Here is a 25,563-nt window from a genome sequence, read left to right on the forward strand (position 1 = left end):
AAAATCTTTAATAGATTAAATGATCTGCAGGCAGACATTGTGTTCTTACAGGAGATTCATATGACAAAAACATCAGTGAATGCCCTCTCTACAACCCAGTTTCCTCATGTTTACTCAGCCTGTTATAACTCCAGACAGAGAGGAGTAGCCATTCTGATAAATAGAAAAGTAACATTCACAGAAATCATCGTAATCACAGATCCAGAAGGGAGATTCCTCATAGTAAAATTATCTATTCAAAATATGAAGTTATGAATCATGACGGCAGTGTTGATGAAGGGTTTGGTGGAAGCGATGAAATGATTTATGGACATATTTTAACTATAATCCATCATAATTTCACCAGCAGACCAGGTCAAGTTGAGCATGTGTTCCTCATCCTTTGCTCATATTTTGGGCATGTGTTTGTTCAGGGTGGAGTATTCACTTCAGAAAATTCTCAGAAATAAAGCCACAGTTATCAAAGTAAGGGTGTTGTTGCTCTTTGCTTTTTCAGAGTAACTGATTCCACAGTTAGCACTTTACCTGTGTAATGCATCACCCTAAGTAGATCAGAAAGTATTTACTGTTGGCTGGAAAAGTCTAAAACCATTCCTTTTAATTTTATAATTATTGATGAAAATAACCAAACAACAAGCTCACAATGTGTTGCTATATGTTGAACTTATAGATCTGCTATTTTCTTATGTGACATTTTTGTATGATGAAGTCGGGAATCAATTAATGAAAAAGGTGAAATATAGAAATAAAAGGTTTCTGCCCAACAGCAGTTATGTAGAACACGGCAGCATTGCTTCCCTGTTGATGGGAAAGTCTTGGCTAAAGCTGTCAGTCTGGTAAAAGATCTGGTTATTATGCCAAAGCATTAAGGTTAACTTGTTTTATGAATTGCAATACTTGTTATAACCTGTCAACCTTGATTCCACTTTTTAGTATGTATTATTGACCTAAATTAATTTGTTAAAAGACTAATACTTTTTTTTATTTGACTAAAATTAGACTAAATATTTTTGAGTTTTCATCGACTAAAACTGGACTAAAACTATCAAACTTAGAGATGATTAAAATGTGACTAAAACTAATAACCATTTTCGTCCTGAAGACTAAAACTGAGATGCCTGCCAAAAACAACACTGGTGTCAAGATGGCCGCCAGTGAGGACGCTCAAAGCTCCGTCATAAAAGCATCCAAGCTTTATGGTAGTTAATCATGGTTTTGCTACCAGCTTTAACAATAAACACCACACAGCTCTGTTAGTTCAAGTCCTGTGCAGAGTTGCCAACTTTTCAATAATCCTCGGGGTGAGATTTGGTGGAAACAGCCGCATACACAGCAGCACTCATTTTGACTCATTTTGTGCAGGTTTAATCATAAAATATAGCACCCAGGAGAAACAAAATTTAAAAAAAGGTTCACTAATTGGTCTTCAAAGTACTAACAGAAACTTTAAAATAAAACAGGAACCAACTCAACTACACAAAGGAAGGAACACTGAGACAAGACAAAGGGAATTTCACAATAATCATCATTTCTCAGTATCTGTGTGCCTTGTCAGACTGGCTTTTGGCCTTTAATGAGGCCTTAATTAAAAGATGATCGAGGTGGTGAGACAGTCTGAAAATGATTACAGCACGTGGAAAGCGATGGACCTGCTGAGGCTGCTGGGTGTGAGACCAAGGAGCATGTGGTTCATGATGTTAATCTTTGCCAGTACTGATGTTACAATGTTAAAGTGGTGCTTAAATGCTCAATATATATGATTGTTATGCAGTAAGCCATTTGCTAGGATACACCAACAAACACGAGTCATGTGTTGTATTGTACCTCCTGTCTTACTTTTAGAGGGGTGATATTGCCTCTAAGAACACCCCCCTCCCTGTATGACATGGTACTCGTGTCATACTTGACAGAAGCATGTTGCAGCACGGGACCGTGGTGAAGCACTTAACCTGTGCGGGCCGGTGTCGTGCCAAGGCGCTTATCCCCGTCAGAATTTGTATCCCCTGACGCGGGAGCGCGCACAGTCGTTCAATAGCGTATGAGCGCCTTTCAGAGATGGATTACACCACGTAAATTGACAAAACAATATACAAGTTGCTGTTTTTGGTCGCTGAGATTATGCTAGTTTTGTTGTTGTTGTTGTTTTGAGCTCAATGTTTGCCTCAAGTTGGCCGTAATTTGGCTATTTCTCTGTCCAATTTATTAGAGATCTGGTGGCGGCCAAAAATTCGGTTCACCTACGTAACGACAACGGGAAAACAACCACTGTATTCCCCCAATCATTTCCTTTCAAAATCACGGTTTTCATAACTATAACAATATCTTTATGTCGCTGAAGCTACATACCTATATATCAGTTCTACCCCTGCCTATATGACATATGGTAAATATAATCAGCACGTGATTTTGTCTGTTTGCTCTGTGGATCATTCCTGATATCTGCAGTAAATAAGATCAATATGTGTCTTCAAATAAAGACGTTAGACATGAGGTACAGATTTTCACAGACAGCATGCTTCAGCCTGTGAGAATCTGTACCCCCTGCCTATATGACATGTGGTAAATATAATCAGCACAAGATTTTGTCTATTTGCTCTGTGGATCATTCCTGACATCTGCAGTAAACAATCTAATCATCATTTAAGTTGGTCTATGTACACTTTAATGTCAGCACAAATACACTGTTTTTCATGCAAAATCTCCATTCACAACCTATAACAATGTCTTTTCAAGGCTGTTTTTTTTATTTAGAAACGCAAGTGGGACAGTGAAAAGCCTCGTCCACTGGTGGGTTTCCCACACACTCCTGGTGGAACCATCGGAGACAATCATCACACTGTATCTATAAAAAAAAAGAATCTTGGTTAACAGAATCTCCTCAGCTGGAGACTTGACATTTCTTAATTCCTGCAGTTATCTTTGTCACTCTTTAACTATAAATTAAAATAGTAAATTTCCCAAATATCACCATCAACATTTAAAAAAAACTACCAAATATATACAAAATATATTTTCTATGACAATTTTATTCAAATGCTGTGCAGACAAGTTACCCAGTCCACATTTGTCTCGTGTTCCTCTTCCCCACAGTGATGGCAAACATCGGTGAGGTCATCTGATAAAAAAATCAAGAGTGGAATCTTTCATCGCATTTTGAACTGTTATTTGGCTGTCAGAAGATACCTTGATAGAACGTTACTCACCAGTCTGTTGAAGGAGTGTAAGTGCAATTGTGAATCTGAGACTGTTCACAGCTTGTGTGTTTGTATCAAATTCAATGCTCTCCCCTTTCAGAATCTTCTCAGCAAACTGATATTTAATGAAACAAAAGCAATAAAATACATACAATTTTTATGTTATGTAGAAAGAAGATATTGTGCAATTTATAATTTTATCGTAATCAACATTTATTTGAGCTTGTCATTGAACTGGGATTTTTGAAAAATTATACATACTGTCAAAGCAAACACTCCACATGAGGTCCCATCGACTTCTTTGGGATGTGGAACAGTGTCACAAGACCACCTGGACACACTGATCCCTTTCGCTCTCATGAAACCCCTACGAAAAAGAAATTGTCACTGAAAGTTTCATACTTTTGCATTTTAAATGGTAAAATGACTCTGGTTTAGTGATGAAAACTGCTGTGGAGTCTTCATAAAAAGACTTGTCATTAAGTGTAATCCTGAGAAAATTTTTGACATTTTTCAACTTGCTTGGGAGTTACAAGTTTGGCTTCTGGATCAAATGGAAAAGATTATATAGTTACAGCAGTCCTTACTGCCATCTTTCTGAGTGATAGCATGACTTGGGCAAGAAGAGTTGGGTATGAGGAGCCCCTTGCATCATGCCAAGTGAACTGCACAATTCTTTGGATCAAAAAGTGAAACTTAGAAATCCTATTAGCTCATTTAATCCACATGCATCCATATGCTTCAATCCAATAGGCACAGATAGAACTCATAATTACTTAAACGACTGGAAATATGTTAAAAACTTGTTTGCTCCCTTTCTAAAGCAACACATATGGTGCCCTCAATTAACTCTAGAGGGATACCTATGGACTAATTAAAAACTGCATAAATATTTTAATAGATCATGATACATAATTTTTACCTTGTTATCTCCAAGCACTTCTTGATGTCAGTTTTAGATTCTCCCAATGGATCCAGGAAAAGAGATTTTTTTTCTCTAGGATAAATCACCTGTAGTTTCATGGAATTAAAGGGAAAAACCCAATACTTGGATTATTGATATGTATAAAGCCTTAATTTCCAGGCTGTAAGGCAACACTTTTGCAGAAAATCTAAATCCTTCAGCCCAAAGAATGATGCAGTAAATTTATGAATTGGTTTAGATCAACAAGTTTCTTTTTTAGCTTCATGCACAAAATCTTATTGTGGAAACCGCAGGTCAAAACATGTATATGATACAGGCTTCAAATTAAAGGCAACTGATATGGCTGTTAAAGAAGGATATAGAACTTCTGAATGCAGGTGCAAGGTTGGCTTATATTCAAGTGTTCAATAGCCTGGAAAGTACAAAAATCCACCTCCACAATTACACAATTATTAGACATTTGAAATTTTATTTACCACTAATGTCCAGTGGTGATGCTCATTGACAATCCCCATAATCACTTCATACTCCATGGGTTGGATCTACACCAAACACACACATTTGAATAAAGTTGAGTTCCTCATAATATCAGAACAAGTGTGATAAGAAAAATCCTAGACATGAATTTAAAAGGGTAGGAAAAAAGGACTTGGACACAAAATTTTGTCACAACATATGAGATTTATAAAGCCTTTGTTTTGAAAAGGTATGTGAGTTGCATAGATTTGGCACTACATATTTCAAGTTTATAGTGATAGCACATACTTGGTGTTTTTCCAGTCCACATTGAGCTCATGGCATAGGAATCGATGGATGCAGCCTTTTCCTTGTTCTGGTGGTTGTAGCTGCGCACCAGAATGGCCAAAAAGGCATTAATAGACTGTGGAGAAATAGTAAAAAGTTATTTTGCAGAAGATAAAGAAAAATAAAAATTAATTTACAGGTGACTTTTGGGATAGTTAAATCATAATCAATATAATACCTCACTGTCCAGCTCCATGTGGGGCCCTGTCTGTTTGATGTCCCAGTAGAAGAGCTTATAGGCCCCCACTTTTGAAAGGAGTACATGGGCGGTCTGTCCAGCCCAAGCATCTTTAACATCTGCAAAATATATATTCAAGTTTTTTTTTGGAGAAAATATAACTTAAAGGGCAAGTTCACATTAACAATAAAATAATGCCCCGTTGCTGTATATACTTTCGAAACTAAAATGGAGTCATGCTTTGAAGTCATTGTGTGTGCAATATGATAGGCTACATCTACTTTGTGATTGAAATCCAAGATAGTTTTCGTGGACAATAAAAAGTGTTGGTGAAGGTTTCAAAATGCAAATCTAGTTTCTTTTAATGAACAGAAAACATTTCTTCTTCTGCAGTCCCTGACAGCAAATTTAAAACTAAGCTACAGTGGGAAAGTATGAGGGGTCAATGTCTGTTTTTATTATAATTGAATGGTAACAATTAATAACATAAAACAGCTCTCACATTTCTCAGCTACAGCTTGTGGCTTAGATGCTGAGGGTGATGGTGGACATGCTGGTACTGATGCTGGAGCTCTTGGGACATCTAGCAGTTGGCTCTCAGGGTCTGGAGAGAATGTGGGCAGCTGGGATACAGGAGGTGGTGGGCTTGGTGGTGGAATAGTTGTAGTGTCCGGTGGGCTTACTGGTGGGTGGGTTACAGGGTCCGGTGGGCTTACTGGTGGGTGGGTAACAGGCTCTGGTGGGCTTACTGGTGGGTGGGTTGTAGAAGCCAACGGTACTGTTTTTTTAGGAGCTCTGTTTAAACCCCTGTGTGGCACTCTGGGTACACTGTCAATGGCAGGTTTGAGCTGGTCAATGTTGATTTTTCGAATTATTGTACCCTTTGCATCCTGGAGATCAACATTCTTTCCTCCAATAGCTATTATGGTGAATGGTCACAAATAGCTGGCCTCCAACTTCCCACCTTTCCTTTGTTGGCTGCGCTTGTTTTCTCTCCACACTTTATCCCCTACTTTAAATGATGAAGTTTTGTCATCAGGCTTATTTTTGGCCTTGGTTTTTTTGTGTCCCTTCTCCAGGTTTTGACTGACGATTTCCATTATTTTTTTTTGTCTCTCCACATCTTGAGACAACTCTTCAGTGGCCACGACATCTTCAAGAGCTTTGTCAATCTTTGAGCAGAAAAAATTTGTTATCTAAAGTTGCAACATGAAGGTTATGTTTGTATGTTTATGATTTATACAGAGATAAGACCAACAGGCCAAGTGAATGATAATAAACCAACCGGGAAGACTTCTGGGACTTCTGTAGGGTAACGGGCCTCTCTCCCAAACATAAGAAAATATGGGGAGTACTTTGTGGTTACTTGCTTCTTTGTCCGAAGCCCGAACATCACAGCATCAAGGAGGCTGTCCCATATTTCTGGGTTGTCCCCAACCACTTTACTGAGGGCTCTGACAACAAGGAGATTTAGAATTTGTAATACTGAATGTAAAAAAGCCTTATTTTTCTGTTATAGTTATTTTCTTGTCTTTGGCAAAAAGATAAAATCAAATCAAAATTTATTTATAAAGCGCTTTTCATGCGAAGGCAACACAAAGTGCTTTACATAGTATAAATGAATGCATATTAAAATAAAAAAAGAAAAACACTGAACAAAAACAACAAGCCATTCACACATGCAGTTATTTGACACATTAAACACCCCCACTTACACACACACACACACACACACACACCCTCCTAATTTTTGTCTCTGGCTACCTCTCTAAGATACCTACAAATTGTTTAAAAAGTCAATATATTTGTGTGTAGAGGAACTCACCTCTGAATTGTGCCATTCATCCTCTCCACTAAACCATTTGTTTGTGGATGGTAGGGAGAACAGAGGCTTCTTTTTATATTCAGCAGCTGACATACTTCATTGTTGATCTGAAGTTTGAATATTTTAAGAAAAACTGTCAACATAGGCACAATAACATTCCAAAATATATCATGTGTGTGTATAATATATATATATATATATATATATATATATATATATATATATATATATATATATATATATATATATATACATATTACTTACTGAATTAACAAATTCTCTCCCCTGATCTGTCAGGATTCTCTTTGGTGCTTCAAACTGATGCACAAACTTTATTATGCATTCAGTCACTTCACTGGCAGACTTTGTTTTCAGCGGGTATGCCTGGGTCCATTTGGTAAAGTAGTCTACCATTACACAAATATACTGATTCCCTTTTTTGGTTTCTGTCAGCTTTCCAATGAGGTCCATCCCTACCAGTTCAAATGGCTGAGAAACCTTAAACAACAGCATATTTATCACATTAAAACTGTGTTTTTCTCACACAGCTTAATTCATACTGCCATGTTACAAAAGCAGGAATAATTGTAATAACAAGAAAATTCCAAAATCCTGCATTATAAAAGTGAACTGTGACTAACCTTTATTGGGGTGTATTCAGGAGGCTTTTTAATAACTTGGGCACTTGCCTGGCAAGCTTGGCACTGCGAAACCTGATAGCATGTTGCATAAAATGGGGAAATAATAAATCAACAGGCAATGTTTTTACTGGGTCAAGGTTTCTACTTATCTTAATTTTTCCTGGTAACAGTGATGAAGTAAATAGTTCCTTTAATTTCAAAGCAGATGAAGCATACCCATTTTTGAATATCTACAGACATGCCAGGCCAGTAGAACCTCCTGGATATGGCTTCTCTCGTTTTGTTTTGGCCACAGTGGGCCCCTGTAGGGCTTCCATGAAAATCGGTGAAGATGGAGTTGGCCTCTTCTGCACCACGGACCACTTTCACCTTGAGGGCTTTGTCGGTGCTTTTGTTGCGCACATAAAACAGATCTTCTCCTAAATTGAGGCGATTGACACCACAAAAGAGCTTAAACAATGTAGAAATTTGCATTCATTGCAAATATTTTTATAACATTTTTCATGGAACCTGCTCAAAATGCACTATATGATAAAGCAAAACCACCAAGTCCTTAAAAAATACAATACTAACATTAATCTTGTCTTTGCTTGTTATACTTCTTGCTAAATCCTTGGGCAATAATTTTTTTATAGATCACTTAATCCAACTTTTTAAAATACTTAAGATTTTTTAAAATGCTTGGAGTTGAGAGTATGGTTTAGAACAGGATTAGTTCTGCACAATAAGCAACTGTAGTTTACAGCTGTTGATTCCAACTTTCATTGTGAAGAGACAGACTAGAGAAAAAAGGGTTGAGTAGCTTAATCCACAAAATCTAATCAAGGATACCAGATAAATAGTAGAAACTTTTAACAACAAACTATATCTAATCTCTTTGGAGAAATAAAAAAATAAGGCCCACATTATTCTCAACTAAACTGTGACATGTAAATTGACCTCAACAGGGTCAGGCTCAAATCGTGGCAGCGGTCGACACTTGCAGCAGCGGCCACAGGCTGACAAGGTGCTATTGCAGTCTCCACACGCTGCCATAACGCGCTAGCTGTTGCCACATCAAAGACAACTGTTTATTGTGGAAAATGTGTTGATCAAAACAAATAAAATGAAGAATACTTTATCATACACATTCATGTGTGACTGAATTTACATTTTCTCTCTTACATCAGCTGATGGACCACCAGTGGCCCAATGCTTTTTAGCACTTCAAATTGAAGCACAAATTTAACAATGCAATCAGGAGTAAATAAAAATTAAAACAATTCAAACAACTCAAAGTACCCACTGGGACATTTAAAAATGAAAACTTAATTGTGCGCAGCCTAATTAAAGGTATACGCTAGTAATTATCCTAATGATTAGCCAACTATTGGAAGTGGCAGTCATGTAAAATTTATGACATTATTTTTAATTTAATTTGATTATCACCAGTTTCGGCAAACAGTAGTATGTTGGCACAGATAGGCCTACAGTTTGTGCTCACTCATTTAACGCTCCTGGATTTTAAAGCTTGAAATGGCTCATTGCCCATCTTACCTTCAATGTCATAAAGCCCTGCTTTTCTTCGGAGAAGTAATTTCTCCCTTTTGTCGAAGAAAGAGGGATACTCTCTTTTAAGCTTATATGCAATTATTCTTGCATATTCGGTCTCCTCCATTTTTCAGCAATACCTTGCGGCTTGATCAACTAAAACTCTGCCTGTTACTTCGTGAAAATATTTAAGCGGCTATTATAACTAATTTGCATAATTGATTGGAACCTCGCGGCTTGAACCAAAAGTGAGCAAAAGTTCAATTTCAGCCGTTTACTGCAATGCTATATTTTAGCATAAAATCAAACATTAGGCTCCAGCGTTTGCCAAAGTAAAAAAATGACATTTTGAAAAATTTAACAAAGCATAGGTGAAGGCTAAGAAGGTGTAGGACTAAGAGTATGATGGTTCACAATCTCCTCACCCCCATCCTAGGTAAATTTGGTATATAACTGCTGTAATAATTTGTCTGTAAACTAAATCCTTAAAAATATATTTGATATGTCATATTGGCAGGGGACAGGTACCTGTGATAATCTGCACCCCATGTCTAACGTCTTTATTTGAAGACACATATTGATCTTATTTACTGCAGATATCAGGAATGATCCACAGAGCAAATAGACAAAATCTTGTGCTGATTATATTTACCACATGTCATATAGGCAGGGGGTACAGATTCTCACAGGCTGAAGCATGCTGTCTGTGAAAATCTGTACCCCATGTCTAACGTCTTTATTTGAAGACACATATTGATCTTATTTACTGCAGATATCAGGAATGATCCACAGAGCAAATAGACAAAATCTTGTGCTGATTATATTTACCACATGTCATATAGGCAGGGGGTACAGATTCTCACAGGCTGAAGCATGCTGTCTGTGAAAATCTGTACCCCATGTCTAACGTCTTTATTTGAAGACACATATTGATCTTATTTACTGCAGATATCAGGAATGATCCACAGAGCAAATAGACAAAATCTTGTGCTGATTATATTTACCACATGTCATATAGGCAGGGGGTACAGATTCTCACAGGCTGAAGCATGCTGTCTGTGAAAATCTGTACCCCATGTCTAACGTCTTTATTTGAAGACACATATTGATCTTATTTACTGCAGATGTCAGGAATGATCCACAGAGCAAATAGACAAAATCACGTGCTGATTATATTTACCACATGTCATATAGGTAGGGGGTACAGATTCTCACAGGCTGAAGCATGCTGTCTGTGAAAATCTGTACCCCATGTCTAACGTCTTTATTTGAAGACACATATTGATCTTATTTACTGCAGATATCAGGAATGATCCACAGAGCAAATAGACAAAATCTTGTGCTGATTATATTTACCACATGTCATATAGGCAGGGGGTACAGATTCTCACAGGCTGAAGCATGCTGTCTGTGAAAATCTGTACCCCATGTCTAACGTCTTTATTTGAAGACACATATTGACTTATTTACTGCAGATATCAGGAATGATCCACAGAGCAAATAGACAAAATCACGTGCTGATTATATTTACCACATGTCATATAGGCAGGGGTAGAACTGATATATAGGTATGTAGCTTCAGCGACATAAAGATATTGTTATAGTTATGAAAACCGTGATTTTGAAAGGAAATGATTGGGGGAATACAGTGGTTGTTTTCCCGTTGTCGTTACGTAGGTGAACCGAATTTTTGGCCGCCACCAGATCTCTAATAAATTGGACAGAGAAATAGCCAAATTACGGCCAACTTGAGGCAAACATTGAGCTCAAAACAACAACAACAACAAAACTAGCATAATCTCAGCGACCAAAAACAGCAACTTGTATATTGTTTTGTCAATTTACGTGGTGTAATCCATCTCTGAAAGGCGCTCATACGCTATTGAACGACTGTGCGCGCTCCCGCGTCAGGGGATACAAATTCTGACGGGGATAAGCGCCTTGGCACGACACCGGTACGCTGCATTTGTTTACAGGGCTGCCAACTCTCACGCATCGGCCGTGAGACTCACACATTTGAGTGGCTTCTTGCGCTCTCGCGCTAAACCTCCGATTTCTCATTTCAAATACACATCAGTCGGCTAATCGAGAGGTTCGGGAGGATTCCCAGTGGGCCGCATTACTTTTGGTCTGGTGTCCTGGCGAATGTGGAAAAGCACAGCGTTGCATTGCAGCAGCAGCGTGGTTCAATCCCTGCTCATAGACCAGTCTGACACGGAGTGAGATGTTTCTGCTTCACAAACAGCAATGATGCAGTTTTTTTTTCTAGTTTTTTAAAGTACAATGGTACTAACTGGCAGTTTTACCGGTGTTCCCGGTCTGAGCCCCATGTTTAATATTTTTTTTATATATTTTTTGAAGGGCAGTTTTGTTTACAGAACAGACTTTATTTTCTATCATACTTATTGTTTTTGGTTGTGTTTGGTTTTCATTCATTGTTAATGAGACTGAGAGTCCGTTCTATTTACTGTTTTGTTTTGTTATTTAAAATTTCTTCCCGTTCCAGTGTAAAATGTTCTTTAGAAATGAAAGTTTATTGATCTTTGAAAGGGTGTACTTGCATTATTATGGCATTGTCATTATCACTTAGCACAATATTATAGCCTATCGCAATAATTTCTGAGAAAATTTATCGCACAGCAAAATTTGTTATTGCGACAGTCCTATTTACTGCTTTCGTTGGACCCCTCCCTCCACTCCCAGGCGGCAGGGTGGATTGGATGCACTCTTAGAAGCTGCGTCCACACCTGTTACACCAGGCCCTGCCACGGACACACCAGTCAATCCCCGGAATTCTAATCACTCACACCTGCAGTTAATCAGATCCTTGGGCTATATATGTTCCAGCTTCACAGTCATTCCCTGTCGGACCTCGTTTCAACCAAGTTGGACTTTCCTGCTCTCCCCTTCCCGGTCTCGACTCACCTGGCAGCTCTTCGGACTCCAGTGTCTTCTCCTTGTCAACTCCCAGTCGTAAGCTCCTGTGTTCAAGATCGGAACCTGTAATAAAACCTTGGTCATCTCTGATTTGTCTGTTCTAGGTCCTTCTTAACAACACCTGGCTGTGATGGGAGTCCCTACTCCCCCCCACCACATGTTTTTATGTTGTGACTGTCTGAATGTGTGATTTTTTGTGTACTGAGGTGTTGTTTTTGTATCTCTACACTGCATGATGCCTCTTTTTTTCACCTCACCCCATTACTCTCCCTCATGTTATCTTTTTCCATCTGTGAAAATGGTGCGCTGCTCGGCGACTGCTGCCTCAGTCTGCCTGATCCTGTTTATGTTTATATGTTGTTGTCTATTCTTGGACAGGTTTGTACTGGGAAAAAAAAATATTTATATGTTGCACCTGCTGCAATGACAATAAAGTCATTCCAGCTCAGCAGATGACCTGTAATTTACAGTTTATACAAAGTTAAGGTTTATTTATCTACAGTTAGTGACAATTACTTGCATAAATGATAATATCTGTAGAGCTACACCATTTTACCAACAGGTCAAAATTTGTGACCGTTCCTTAGCCAGTGTTCATCCAGAACAATTTCTTTTAACCTCTGGTGTGCCATGGAAGCCTTTTGTAGCCACTTCATCTCTCTGCTCTTCATCAAGGGGCCATGGCAGCATGCACCAAGGGCCCATTTGTGTTCTCCAGTGAAGTGGTGCAGGATTCAAATGTCCTATAGAAAAATAAAATAAAATAAACGAGTTTTAAAGAAATCTAAACATTTCATGAGGCAAAGAAGAAAAAACTGGCTATTGACGCATAAGTTTACTAAAGCTAACCTTTTATATTATCTTAATTTCTCTTATGTGTGCAACACAAAGCAGAAACATTTCAGTAGACTTGCCAGAAAATCTTATTTGTCTGCAGTCTTGCAACAATGCCTTCTGAAAACATTTGTAAAATGCAGCACCCTTTTTTGCTGCCGTCTGGACAATGATGAAAATAATTTGTTTGACTTTAGTATTAAATAACACATTTTATCACTATTACTGATTAAAAATAAAATCAGTCATTAACTCACTGCATAGGTTTTTAGAGCTGTGCCAATGTCCAGTGTGTGGTGGTCTCCACTTTCTCTCAGCAGACTTCTTGCTCAAGAAGAACAGGTTTTTCCTCACCAGGCTCTCCCTGAGCCAGCACAGCTCCAAGTCCAACATTGGAGGCATCTACCTGCACCAAAAACTGGTTTGTGAAGTCTGGTCTTTGCAACACAGGAGCTTGACAAATCTGTAATCTCAAAGTTTGGAAAGCACGTTCGCACTCATCATTCCAACTCACTTTTGCAGGTGACTTTTTTGTTAGTTCAGTAAGGGGAGCTGCCACTGTGGAAAATGGGGAATAAACCTCCGATACCACCCAACCAAACCTAAAAAGGACCTCACTTGCTTTTTGGTTCTGGGCCTGGGAATAGCACATTTCTTCACATAAAGAGTGAGGCCAGCTTCCTGAAATTTTGCCAGGACAACTTTTAGATGTTCCAGATGTTCATTCCAGGGTTCGCTGTAAATTACTACATCATCTAGATAAGCAGCTGCAAACGCAGAGCAACCACCAAGAACAATGTCCATCAATCTTTGGAATGTGGCAGGTGCTCCATGAAGACCAAAAGGTAGAACAATGTAATGAAACAGGCCCATCCCTGGAATCTGAAAGGCAGCGTATTCTTTACAAGTGGGGTCAAGGGGCAATTGCCAATACCCTTTACTAAAGTCCAAGGTTGTAATGTATTTGGCCTTTCCAAGCTTCTCCAGCAGCTCATCAATACGTGGCATGAGGTAAGAATCAAAACAGGAAATGCTGTTCAATTTTCTCATATCAGAGCAAAACCGAGGCTGAGTTGAGTTTTTCTTAGGGACGAGTATGATGGGATTTGACCACTCACTTCTTGATGGTTCAACTACTTCCATGTCCAGCATCGCTTGGACTTCCTTCTTCAGTGGTTCCATCATTCTGTAAGGCTTCAGACGGACAGGTTTGGTGTCTTTCAAAACAATTTATGTGTGATGACATCAGTTCGACCAGGTCTGTCTGAGAACTGTGTTTTATCAGGGAATTTTAGCCAGTGTTACTTTCCATGCTGTGTTGTGTTGGGGAAGCAGCATTTGTGCAGATGACAAAAACAGGATTAATAAGTTGATTAAAAAAGCTGGGGCTGTGATTGGCATCACCCCTGACTCTCTGGACCTCACACTGGCAAAAAGAACTGGGTCCAAATAGAAAACAATTTATTCCTTGAAAACCATCTTCTACATGATGTTTTTAAACGTCTCAAAAGCTCTTTTAATGACCGTCTTGTTATACCTCAGTGTTCTACTGAACGCTTCAGAAGGTCTATTGTTCCTGTAGCTGTCAGATTTTTTAATGACCACCTGTAGTTTTTTTTTTTTTAGTATATTTATATATTTAAAGGTCTATTTCATGTTTTTAATCATTGTCTGTGTATGAGATGTGTGGTGGCAAAGAAATTTCCCCTTTTAGGGGATGAATAAAGCTTGTCTTATCTTAAAAGACTCTTTAAGCTCACCCAACTGATGCCATTGCTCTTGAGTCAGGTGATCTGGAGGAGTCTCAGGTTGACATGGCTCCCAGGATGGACTCATTTCTGCGTCTAACGCACCAGGATCTTCTGACAGGAGATCTTGGACCATTCCTTCAACAGATTAAAATGAAGAAGTTGCTTACGTTTATTTTTTCCTGGACATATGATCTCATAGGTTACTGGACCTACTTTCCTAGTTACAGAATAGGGGCCTTGCCACTTTGCCAGTAACTTACTAGGTCCAGTTGGAAACAGCACCAACACTTTTTGGCCAACCTTTAAGTCTCTTTCGTGGGCATGTTTATCATACCATAGCTTTTGCTTTGCTAGGGTTTCTGCAGATGAGTTTTAACAGTTTCACGTAAAGTTTCCAGTCTGTCTCTTATCTGTAGAATGTAGGAAAGGATGTGGTTGATGTTTTTGAAGTCACCTCACCAGCCACCCAGTTCTCCTTTAGCATGTCCAAAGGCCCTCTAACTGGTCTGCCATAAAGCAATTCAAAAGGAGAAAAACCAGTAGAAGCCTGCGGTACTTCTCTGTATACAAACAAAAGAAAGGGTAACCATTTATCTCAGTCTTTGCCAGTATCATTAACAAATTTTCTCAACATTTGCCTCACAGTACCATTAAACTGTTCAACCAGACCGTCAGTTTCAGGATGATATGGAGTTCTAATCCCTTGGTCATAGACCGAGTAATCACAGCACAGGCATATGCTACAGAATTTTGGTGTACCAAGTTATCTAAGATTAGCAAGCCTTCATCCAAAATTATATCATAGGCTAGTTTATTTACCACTCCAACAGTTAGTATAAAGACTTGTCCTTCAACCTCAACAGTCACATCAGTAGTTGGATAATCTTTCTGGCATCCATGAACACAAGTAATATTTACACTTTTGTCAAAATAGGTTAACACATTGCTAAGCACAGAAGACTTCACTAAAGTTTGTGAACTGCCAGTGTCAGCAAGGGTCTTTACCATATGACCATTAACTTTAACATCCACAACATGTTTATGCAAAATTGTTTGGTTGTCATTCACATCATGACCGTCATCTGCATGTAGTACCATACACAATTCAACAGACTTAGATTTCCTTAAAGGACAAAATGAAACTATATGACCAGGCTGCTGACAATAATAACACACATAAGGTTTCTTGGAATAAGCAGGTGTCTTACCAGACCCAGTGTCCACCCTTTCAGTCTAATTTGAGCTGCATGATTTGCCCTCCTCAAACCGTGGCTTTTCAACAGTCACCTTTGACCAGGAAGGTTCCCGGTGTTAAGCCAAATAGGGCTCTGCCAGATCTGCTGCTTCATCTCCCGTCTGTGGATCATGTTCTTTAACCCAGGTGCGTACATCTGGATGGAGCATACAAAGGTATTGCTCTAAAACAATGGTTTCCCCGATCTGTTCTTTACTGCGATTCTCTGGTCGCATCCAGCACTCGTAAAGCCCCTTAATCTGGTTGAAAGTTTCCTGCACAGATTCTCCTGCTGGCACAGTAGTATTCCGAAACCGTTGTCTGTAAGTCTCTTCTGTCACATTAAACTTCTTCAGCACTGCAGCTTTAATGGCATTGTATGAGTGGGACTGATCTTCATCCATTCCAACATAGGCCTCAAGGGCATTTCCTGTTAGTAAGGTGACCACTCGAGCAGCCCATTCCATTGGTTGCCATCCCCATGTTCTGGCTATTCGTTCAAATCTTACAAAAAAACTCTCAGGTTCCTCTCCTTCCTTGAATTCAGGTATTCTAGGGTGACTTCCACGTAATACTCCAGTCATAGTTAGTAGGTTAGTCTGTTGGTGCAGTAGTGTCGGCAACTGCTGAGATGAAGAAACTGGCTTATATAGCTGTGGAATAACTCAAGAAAGTGGCACCACTGAAGGTAAGGGAGGTTTGGCCTCAAAATCCAGCCCGGAAACATCAGGTGATATTGAAAGGGGATCACTTTGAACTGGATCTTCATAACGCTCATCAGGTACCACATTGTGCCCCAGCTGTTAATTTTTAGCTGTTTAATTTGTTCAAAAAGAATGGCTTCTGTACATCTAGACTGAGACATGAATGTAGTCATTTCCTCATAAAAATCTAGGTCAGAGGATTCTTGACGCACAGTTCCAGCTGCTTTCACTTTCGGTCATACCACCAGTTCAGGCTTTCCACTTTCTGCTGCCATGGCTCCTTCATGTAACTGATCAGTCTCAGCTGACCGTACAGACTCTTGGTCCTCCATATCAGTAAAGAAATCTTTCTTTAAACCCCGGCCTCTTCCACGCCCTCCTCCTCTCATTTGGTCAATATTCTTCCTCCACACTCATCAGGCGTGTTGATCCCCCTTCTGACACCAAATGTGGCAAGACGATGTGTGAGCAAGGGGAGAATAAGTCCATTTTTCAGCTTGGGGTGGTAAACAGTCACAATTTATTTTGCCATTCTGCGCACCAAACATCCTACATCCTTCTGGGCAGTCCAACCTGTCTGCTTGGCAGCACTTCCTCTATATAGCCCGAGGCCCCACCCTCTCAACTTCAACAGGCCTATCACAGCAGACTTCTGAAAAAATAAGTTAACAAGCTAATTAATAAAACATCATGATACTGAAACATATTCTCATGTGCTCATGAGCTCAATTCTGCAGTATCCAGCCACAAAATAGCCACAGCAGAATCAGACTGCACACCCAGAGCGTCCCGAAGTGAGCACAGTCTTGTAAATGCCACATCGATAATGACTCGTTTGACCTCCGTCTTTGTCCAACTGTGTTTTAACTGCAGCATTTTCTAAGAAAGTTTTACTTTTGTTGCCCCCATGGTACTGCTTGATGATTTTTGTTGCTCCTCTTTGTCTGCTAACCTCCTCTATCTCTGCTGTGAGTTGCAGTAGTGCACGGCAGAGTGGTCGCAGGTGAGATAGTAAACAGGAAGAGGAGCTAGTGGGTCAGCCAGTCATTGCCGAGCTCCTTGGACCAACCCATTTGGACCGAATGCTACTATCTAGCTAATCTTTTTATTAAAATTGGTCAGACCTACGGGATGAATTTTTTCACCTCTTTTATTTAATTCACCCACTCAGTAGTTGTTGGGATGTGAATAGAATGCAAACCTATATGAAAAAGTTTATCTAGATAGGATCACATACTGTGCCTTTAATATTGAAAGTCCCAAACATAAAGCAGCTAACAATTATAGCCAGGATGTCAAACAAAAGATGTCTTTGTTGAGTGTCCAAACCACACCCCAGCACCCTGCGACAACATGAGGCTCTGCTGTCTACATCAGCCGCGGAAGCAACACAAGCAGCCGGGTTTCAGTCACCTCGTTGTTCTAGGTGAATGGCTCCAACACATAACAACTCAACTATCACAGCCCCCTTCTGGATCAGCTCCTCTTCCAGACCCTCCAGTTGCTACATCTGTTCTAACCTCACCTGCTCCAAGGGAGGATCCGGAACCTCGAGTGGGGATCCTGGAATGTTCTGACGGTGATTGTGACACCTATAGTCCTCATCAAGTGTTCTCTTCTTTTTGCCCTGCAGCCACGCACTTTGGTTGATGGCTTTTGTCATCAACCACCTGACTGGCAGAGTATGATTATGGGGAATAGGAGAGTGGGAGAGGTAGTCCCCAGCCTGTGGCTCCTTCGACCTGTTTGCCGCCAAGTTACGCAAGGTTTCCGGTTTCAAGAGAAATGTGTCTGAAACAACAAGGAGATTACTGGGGCTGAGACAAGGAAATAAATCTGTAGCTGACTATTCCATTGATTTTCGTATCAGAGCCAGCCACAGGAGGTGGAGTGAGCCATTCCTCTGTGATGTTTTTCTGCACAGATTATCTGGGCACATGAAGGATGAACTGGTTTCACATGACACCCCCTTGACCTTAGATGCAGTCATCAAGCTCGCAATTCAAGTGGACAATCGTATCCAGACAAGCCGCCAAGAGAGGCTTTAACCCCCGTGTTCACCCTGGACCAGTGAAGTCACCTCCACAAAACCCGACCCCGTGGACTCCACTGACCTGACCCCCTGAACCCGTGCAAGTGGGCTGCTCTTCCCTATTTCAGGATGAGAAGGAATGGCAGTGCAGATGCCACCTCTGCCTTTACTGTGGTGGAGCTAGGCATTACGTCACTGGCTGTCCAGTAAAAGGCAGAGCTTACCAGCGATTGAGGAGATCCTGGTGAGCTTTTCTTCTCCCCACTGCAAAAGACTCTTGTTCCACAGCTGTCTTCAGCTTCCCGACAGTTCTCACACTCTCGCTTTCTTCATTAACTCAGGGGCCAATGCAAGTATAATCGATGAAGAAGTGGCTAAGCAGCTTGGATTAGAGCCCTTACCCAGTCCACTTCCTGCCAGAGTTTTAGACGGCCATGTTTTGGGAACTGTCACACATCAAACCACGCCCGTTCATCTTCTGCTGTCCGGTGATCATCACGAGACCATTCAGTTCTACGCCCTGAAGTCCTCCTGTCTGCCCCTTATTTTAGGCTACCCCTAGCTCTGTCTCCATAATGCCCATATTGATTGGATGACCGGGATTATCTTGTCGTGGAGTTCTTTGTGTCATTAGAGGTGCTTGCAACACGCTTTGGTTCCTCTGCAGGACCAATTCTCTTCCGGATCTTTCTGGAATCCTGCCAGAATGTCATGGCTTCCATCAGGTGCTCAGTGAAGCCAGAGCCACGTCTTTACCTCCACACCACCCCTATGACAGCGCCATTGACCTTCTGCCTGGAATATCCTTTCCCAATGGACGCCCATATTCCCTGTCTGAACCTGAACGGAACACCATGGAGATTTATTAATTACTCATCTGGCCTTTGTCATCCCCTGCAGGCGTGGGATTCTTCTTTGTTAAGAAAAAGGACAAGTCTGTACGGCCCTGAATTAATTACCATGGACTTAATGATATCACAATAAAGAATCCCTACCCGTTGCCTGTCATCTCTTTTGTGTTCGAACTGCTTCAAGGGGCCACCATTTTCACTAAGCTGGATTTACGTAAAGGACTATCATTGGTCTGAATCAAAGAAGACGATGAATGGAAGGCGTCATTCAACACACCCTCTGGACACTTTGAATATTTAGTTACGCTGTTTGGGCTCACAAACGCTCTGGCCGTCTTCCAGGCTCTCATCAATGAAATCCACCAGGATATGATCAACCAATATGTCTTTGTCTATCTGGATGACATATTAATATTCTTGCAGACTAAGGAACAACATGTCCATCACGTGCAATCTGTCCTTCAACTTTTGTTGGAAAACTCCCTGTATGTCAAAGCTGAGAAAAGCAAGATTCACGTATCCTCTGTATCCTTTCTAGGTAGTATTGTCGCACAGAGGCAACCTCTGAGTATCTGGTAGGTCAGCGGGTGTGGTTGTCTACTCAGGACCTGCCTCTCCGTGGGGATTCCTGGAAGATGGCCCTGCAGTTCATCGGTCCCTTTTCCATCCAGAAGGTAATCAATGTTTTTTTTTTTTTTTTTTTTGCCAGATTCCAGTGTCTGGAGCACAGTTGGTGCATTAAGGGGCCCCACAGTGGTTTACCTTAGTTGCCAGCCTGGGGACTTGAACCCAGGTTCTCCAGAACCAAGCCCACCTCTGTAACCACTAGGCTACCACTACCCCTCCCCACTTCCCAATTTGCCAGATTGCCCTGTGTTTCTATGCATTGACCTGGCCTGCTCGTGATTTTGCCTTTTGTCTCAGCCCCGTTCAGTATCTAGATCCACCTGGATCCAAAAAGACAGATTATCACAGTGAGTCTCCGCTTGCTTAAAACATAATAAAGTTTGTTCTTTCCTTTTCCCCAGTCTTCCTGTGTTGCATTTGGGTCCACACCATCCCTATTACACTAAAGACTCTAGCTGATGGACTCCTTAAGATAAAAAGGAGAGGGACACTTGCTCAAAGTGGTTAAAACAGATGAGCATATAGGAGACAGTAGGATCAGAGACTGAAACTTGATTTGTGATCTGATTCGATCAATTTTGCCAATAATAATAAAGAAAGAAAAAGCAGAAACTTAATTCAGGTTTCAGTCAGAAATAGAAAATCCAAAACCCTGGATGTGCTGGAGTTGTTAAGAATAAAGGTCTTATTTGCTAGTGACCTGGCATTGACCACACAGAGAGCAGCCACGACTTGCTGTTTCGTTTTTAACAAAAGGATAAAGGAAAAGTGACTTTAAATTACTTCTGTTGTGAGCTGGTTTTGTACAGAAAAAAAACAACTCTGTGTGTGAAGCTTTAAAACTTTAGTACCAGCTTTATTTGACAAGTCCTTATGCACCGATTGGGATAAGACATTATGTCCAATTATACAAAAAACATACAGTTTTATTAATTTCTTGAAAAATAACAATTTTGGAATTTGGAGGTTTGCGCATGACAGCAGCGATGTTTATGTTTGGAGGAATTTTGGCCAATGACGGCCATCATTCGTTCACAACTATGCTTGGTATTTGAAGTAATTTCTATATCCATCTTTACCACTAAATGTCAGTAATTCTTACACACTGTACCCGCAGCTGAAACACATTTAGATTTTGCCTCTCATGCAATATCAATGATTACAATGCAAATCTTTCACATTAACTTTTATCGTCACATTTTCTGTGATTATTTGCATGTTTTGTAAGAACTCCCAGCATGTTCATCCACTTGCATCTACTGGGTCCATTTGCAGGAAACGTGCTGCAAACCAATGAAAATGCTTTCTTAATTTGCTTCTTTCTTTCTTTCTTTCTTTCTTTCTATTTGCATGCGTTGTCTCAAGTTGCGGCGTGTTGAGCTTTCTCTGCAGGTAAGACAATTATTATTACAGCAGATACAACAGAAAACATGGTTGTCAGCAGAGAGACCCTGGAAGATCACGGTAAACTTAATTTTTTTATGCAAGCCGCAAGTCACCACCAATAAATACCAAACCACTCAACATGCCACACACAAAAACAAAACAACTTTCTTAAATGAACAAGTCTTGTTCAACAAATGAACAAGACTTTAAATAGACGAGGGCATCAAATCATCTCAAACTATTTAAAATTCTGATAGAGGCTGGAACAACATAGTTTTTAAAAAGGGCTCTGCATTTGGGTGCTGAGTATGGAATATTTGTTTATATGAAGAAAATGTGCAATCTGGAAATAAACAGCTGTCTTTGGAGTTACAGTCAGATGTATGAATGGTGAGGTGTGGATGAGGGATGCATGGCTGATCATTAGATGTATGTTTGTGAAGGTGTGAAGGTGAATTCCTGTATATATGAGTGTTTGTATATATGTATGTTTGTTTATAAGGTTATAAATGTGTACATTATTATTATTAGTAGTAGAAGTAGTACTCCGCTCTCTCCGGGGTGTGGTGCGTGGGAGTTATTATGGCTGTGCTGTGGGTCCCTGGCTGCTGCTCATTTTGTAAAGGTCTGCCTGACAGAGTGTAACCAGGGTATTACACCGGGTATGTGTGTGGCACATTACGGCTGCACACACACCTGCCGTGGCCTCCGCTGCTATTTGAAGCCGTTTTAGTCAATGGTTTGGTTTCCACCAGGTGTGCTGCAGCAGTATCAGAAGCATCCCAGAAGGGCATTGTCGCTGCACTCTGCTAAATTTACGTGCCAAGTCTTTTTTTGACGCTTCATGCACCCAGAATGCGTCAATTCTGTAGTTCACTGCATTCTCCACTCCACAGTTCTCCACCCCTCCTATAATTTCTTGATCTCGCGGATCCTTCTAGGTGGACTGCACTCGCGGGTGCTCCACACCTGACACGCTCCTGGTAAAAATTACCATGCCACAGAGGTTGGAACAAAACCGTGGTAATGTTGGTAAGACTCACATGCAGAGAATTCTTTATATGTTTTGCCCCTGCCCTGTTGAGTACCCACTGAATGTGGGTGGAGTTTTCCCGCGAGACCATAAATGGTTCCCATCAAAAGTCATAACACCTGCACCTGCGTGTGTGTGTGTGTGTGTGTGTGATTGGGGTGAAATATGTCTCACAGTTGCAAAGACCTCCAGTTTGACTGCTGGGTCAAATTGACAGTACAGTATTGTTACGTCCTCATTAGTCTAGAGGTACAAGGATGGAACATGGAGAGTCGAACACAGGATTAAAAGAAATAACACAATTTATTTGCAATAAACAAAAGTTAATTCCAGGTTCACAAACTAGACTATAGCCTGCTCTATAAAGCAGGAAACCAAAATAAACCAACTAAAAGTGTCCCAGAATGAGTTAAGGATAAGACAATGTTTTATCAAAAGAAAATCCAAAACTACAAAAGGTGTCCCAAAAGGGTTAACAAGTACAATTATCCAAAAACAACTGAAAATGTCCCCCAAAACGGACAGCGCGCTCACAGGCGGAATCTCAAACAAAACCAAAAACCAAAATTATTTCTCTTAACGTCAGCTCAAACAGGGACGGTAATTCAAACTCAAATACAAATGGTCTTTAACTCTTAATCGATATTTACACAAAAGGTCCACACAGGGAAGTCCTTAATCACCACACAGGTCTGAAATCACTCCCAGGCTGGCAAACTGTGTCCCACTGTCCACAGTCGCCCCGAACAGGGTGACTGGTGCCATCTTGTAGGAGCTCCTCCCCTAGGATTGGATAAGCAGTCTGGAAGCGAGAGACGCATGGACCAAGCCCGACACAGGGAGGGCGGATCCCTGCTGGTATCTGTGACCAATCACACTCAGGTCCGGCTGTAGTCAAACAATCAGTTTCTCTGATGGAAAAACTGACAGCCGTAACAAGTATCTATGTGATATAAACATGCAGGGGGTGGTTACAAATATGTGAGATGAACCATTTTCATTTTGTATGTTGATTACACTAAGTAAAATCAGCCACAGACACTAGAATAAAGGTAAGACCAAAAATAGGGTTTATTGAGCAACAGGGATGCAGATGCAGTCTTGTAGTGGTTATGCAGGGAAGGGGCAGTAGAGTCCTAATGGTAATGATGTTAGTCTGACACCAAAGCCCCGAGCACTGCATCGAGTAAAGGGGCGTGTCCAAATGAGGCCTGTAGCGAGGCCCGTATCAGTTTCCTGAATATCACGTGACCAAAGACAAATGAGGCCCCGCTTGTCGTAAATCACGTGAGTGCCTAGTTGTGTGCGTAGAGACGCTGAAAAAACCCACACTCCAGCATAGTAGGTGGCAGTAATGCACCTGATTGGAAGGTGCCACCCGCCAAAAAACAAGAAGAAGAAGAAGACGCTGAAAAAGGAAATGTACTTAGTAATTCGAGGTGATTGTGAGGTGATACAATACATAGATGGAGCAGCCAAAAAGACGAAAGACATCAGCAGTTTGGGAATACTTTGACATGATATCGCCCAATAAGGTAAGATATGACTTTAATACATACATACAGACAGACAGACAGACAGACAGACAGATATATGTCATGTCTACACATCTTAACAATATTGTTGCAGGTGAAGTGCCGGCTGTGCCTGAGAGAGCTGTCTTACAGCAATAATACTACATCCATGCTGAGGCACTACCATGCACTTCATGATAATGAATCACAGCCACATCCCAGGACATGTAATATACCCCTCATCCCTTTTACTTTCCATGTCCTTTGTTGTGGTTGAAACATATCAGCTAACATAATGTTACATCTGTGTAGGTACCAGGAAACATGATGTGGATGAGGCCCTGGTTACCATGATTATAAAAGATTCACAACCTTTTTCAGTGGTGGAAGATGAAGGATTTAGGAATCTCATCCATATCCTTGATCCATCCATCACTCTCCCATCAAGACAGGTATGTGTTTCATGTCTATGATGCTGTCATTGGCATTACTTGTAAATATTATTAACAGTTGGAATATTTCCCCTGTATTTACCTTTGTTTTGGTATCCATGCTCTGAAGGCTATGGTAGAAGAAAAATATACAGCAGCAAAAGAGAAGGCAAAGGAAAAGGTCCAGAATGCTGCCGCTGTGAGTCTGACAGCAGATATGTGGACATCTATGAATATGGAGGCTTATTTATGCCTAGCATGCCACTACATCACAGAGGAGGATACCCTTAATACCGTTTTGTTAGGTGTAGAACATTTTCCTCAAACTCACACAGCTGACAACTTAGCACAGGCGAAAGATAAAATCATGGAAGAGTGGGGAATCAAGGGTAAGGTGAGGTGCTTGGTCACGGATGCTGCATCCAATATGAAAGCCTGTGCAAGGACACTGCAGATCAGACACAGCATCTGTGTTGCCCACTCACTAAATCTGGTAGTGCGCAAGTCTTTTGACAAGGTCCCCATCCTTGCAGACATTTGAACAAAATCACGGAAGATAATCACATACTTCCGGAGCAGCACTACTGCAAAAGAACGTTTGTGCCAGATACAGGAGTCGCTGGGCAGACCAAAACATAAATTAATTATAGAAGTGGAAACAAGATGGAATAGCACCTTATTCATGTTAGAGCGCATCTATGAACAACGTGAAGCTGCGGATGCAGTGAAGTGTCCAATGCGGAAGCAGAGGCTATTGTGGAAGTGCAGCGATACTTGGCAGAAAAAAACATTCCATGACAGCAGGACCCACTGTTACACTGGCATACACAGAAGCATCTGTATCCTCACCTATACAAATTGGCCCTACAGTTTCTGTGCACACCTGCCTCCTCAGTCCCCTGTGAGAGGGTGTTTTCTAAGGCTGGTGAAGTTGTATCAAAGAAGAGGAATATATATATATATATATATATATGTATGTATAAAAATGCATGCACATGGCGGTCTGTATATATAGGAGAGAACAACAACATATATATTTATATAATATATATATTTATAGATTAATTTACAACACAGTTTACATATCAACTGGTGTGTGGATAACATTTAATTTGACAGGTGGACCGCTGGG

At 40.6% G+C, this 25,563-nt stretch overlaps 1 protein-coding gene across 1 annotated transcript; it reads right to left on the reverse strand.

The window, feature by feature from the left end:
• Positions 1-2,636: 2,636 nt before the first annotated feature.
• On the reverse strand, positions 2,637-4,772 carry LOC121650983 (sentrin-specific protease 2-like). The gene is made up of 6 exons (XM_042002811.1): positions 4,596-4,772; positions 4,117-4,205; positions 3,456-3,561; positions 3,204-3,309; positions 3,054-3,115; positions 2,637-2,842 (listed from the first exon to the last, which is right to left on the reverse strand). The coding sequence occupies exons 1-6, from the start codon at positions 4,650-4,652 to the stop codon at positions 2,744-2,746; spliced, it is 519 nt and encodes a 172-aa protein (XP_041858745.1). The 5' UTR covers positions 4,653-4,772; the 3' UTR covers positions 2,637-2,743.
• Positions 4,773-25,563: the final 20,791 nt, after the last annotated feature.

Source organism: Melanotaenia boesemani, chromosome 13, assembly GCF_017639745.1.
Source record: "Melanotaenia boesemani isolate fMelBoe1 chromosome 13, fMelBoe1.pri, whole genome shotgun sequence".
NCBI classification, from domain to species: domain Eukaryota; kingdom Metazoa; phylum Chordata; class Actinopteri; order Atheriniformes; family Melanotaeniidae; genus Melanotaenia; species Melanotaenia boesemani.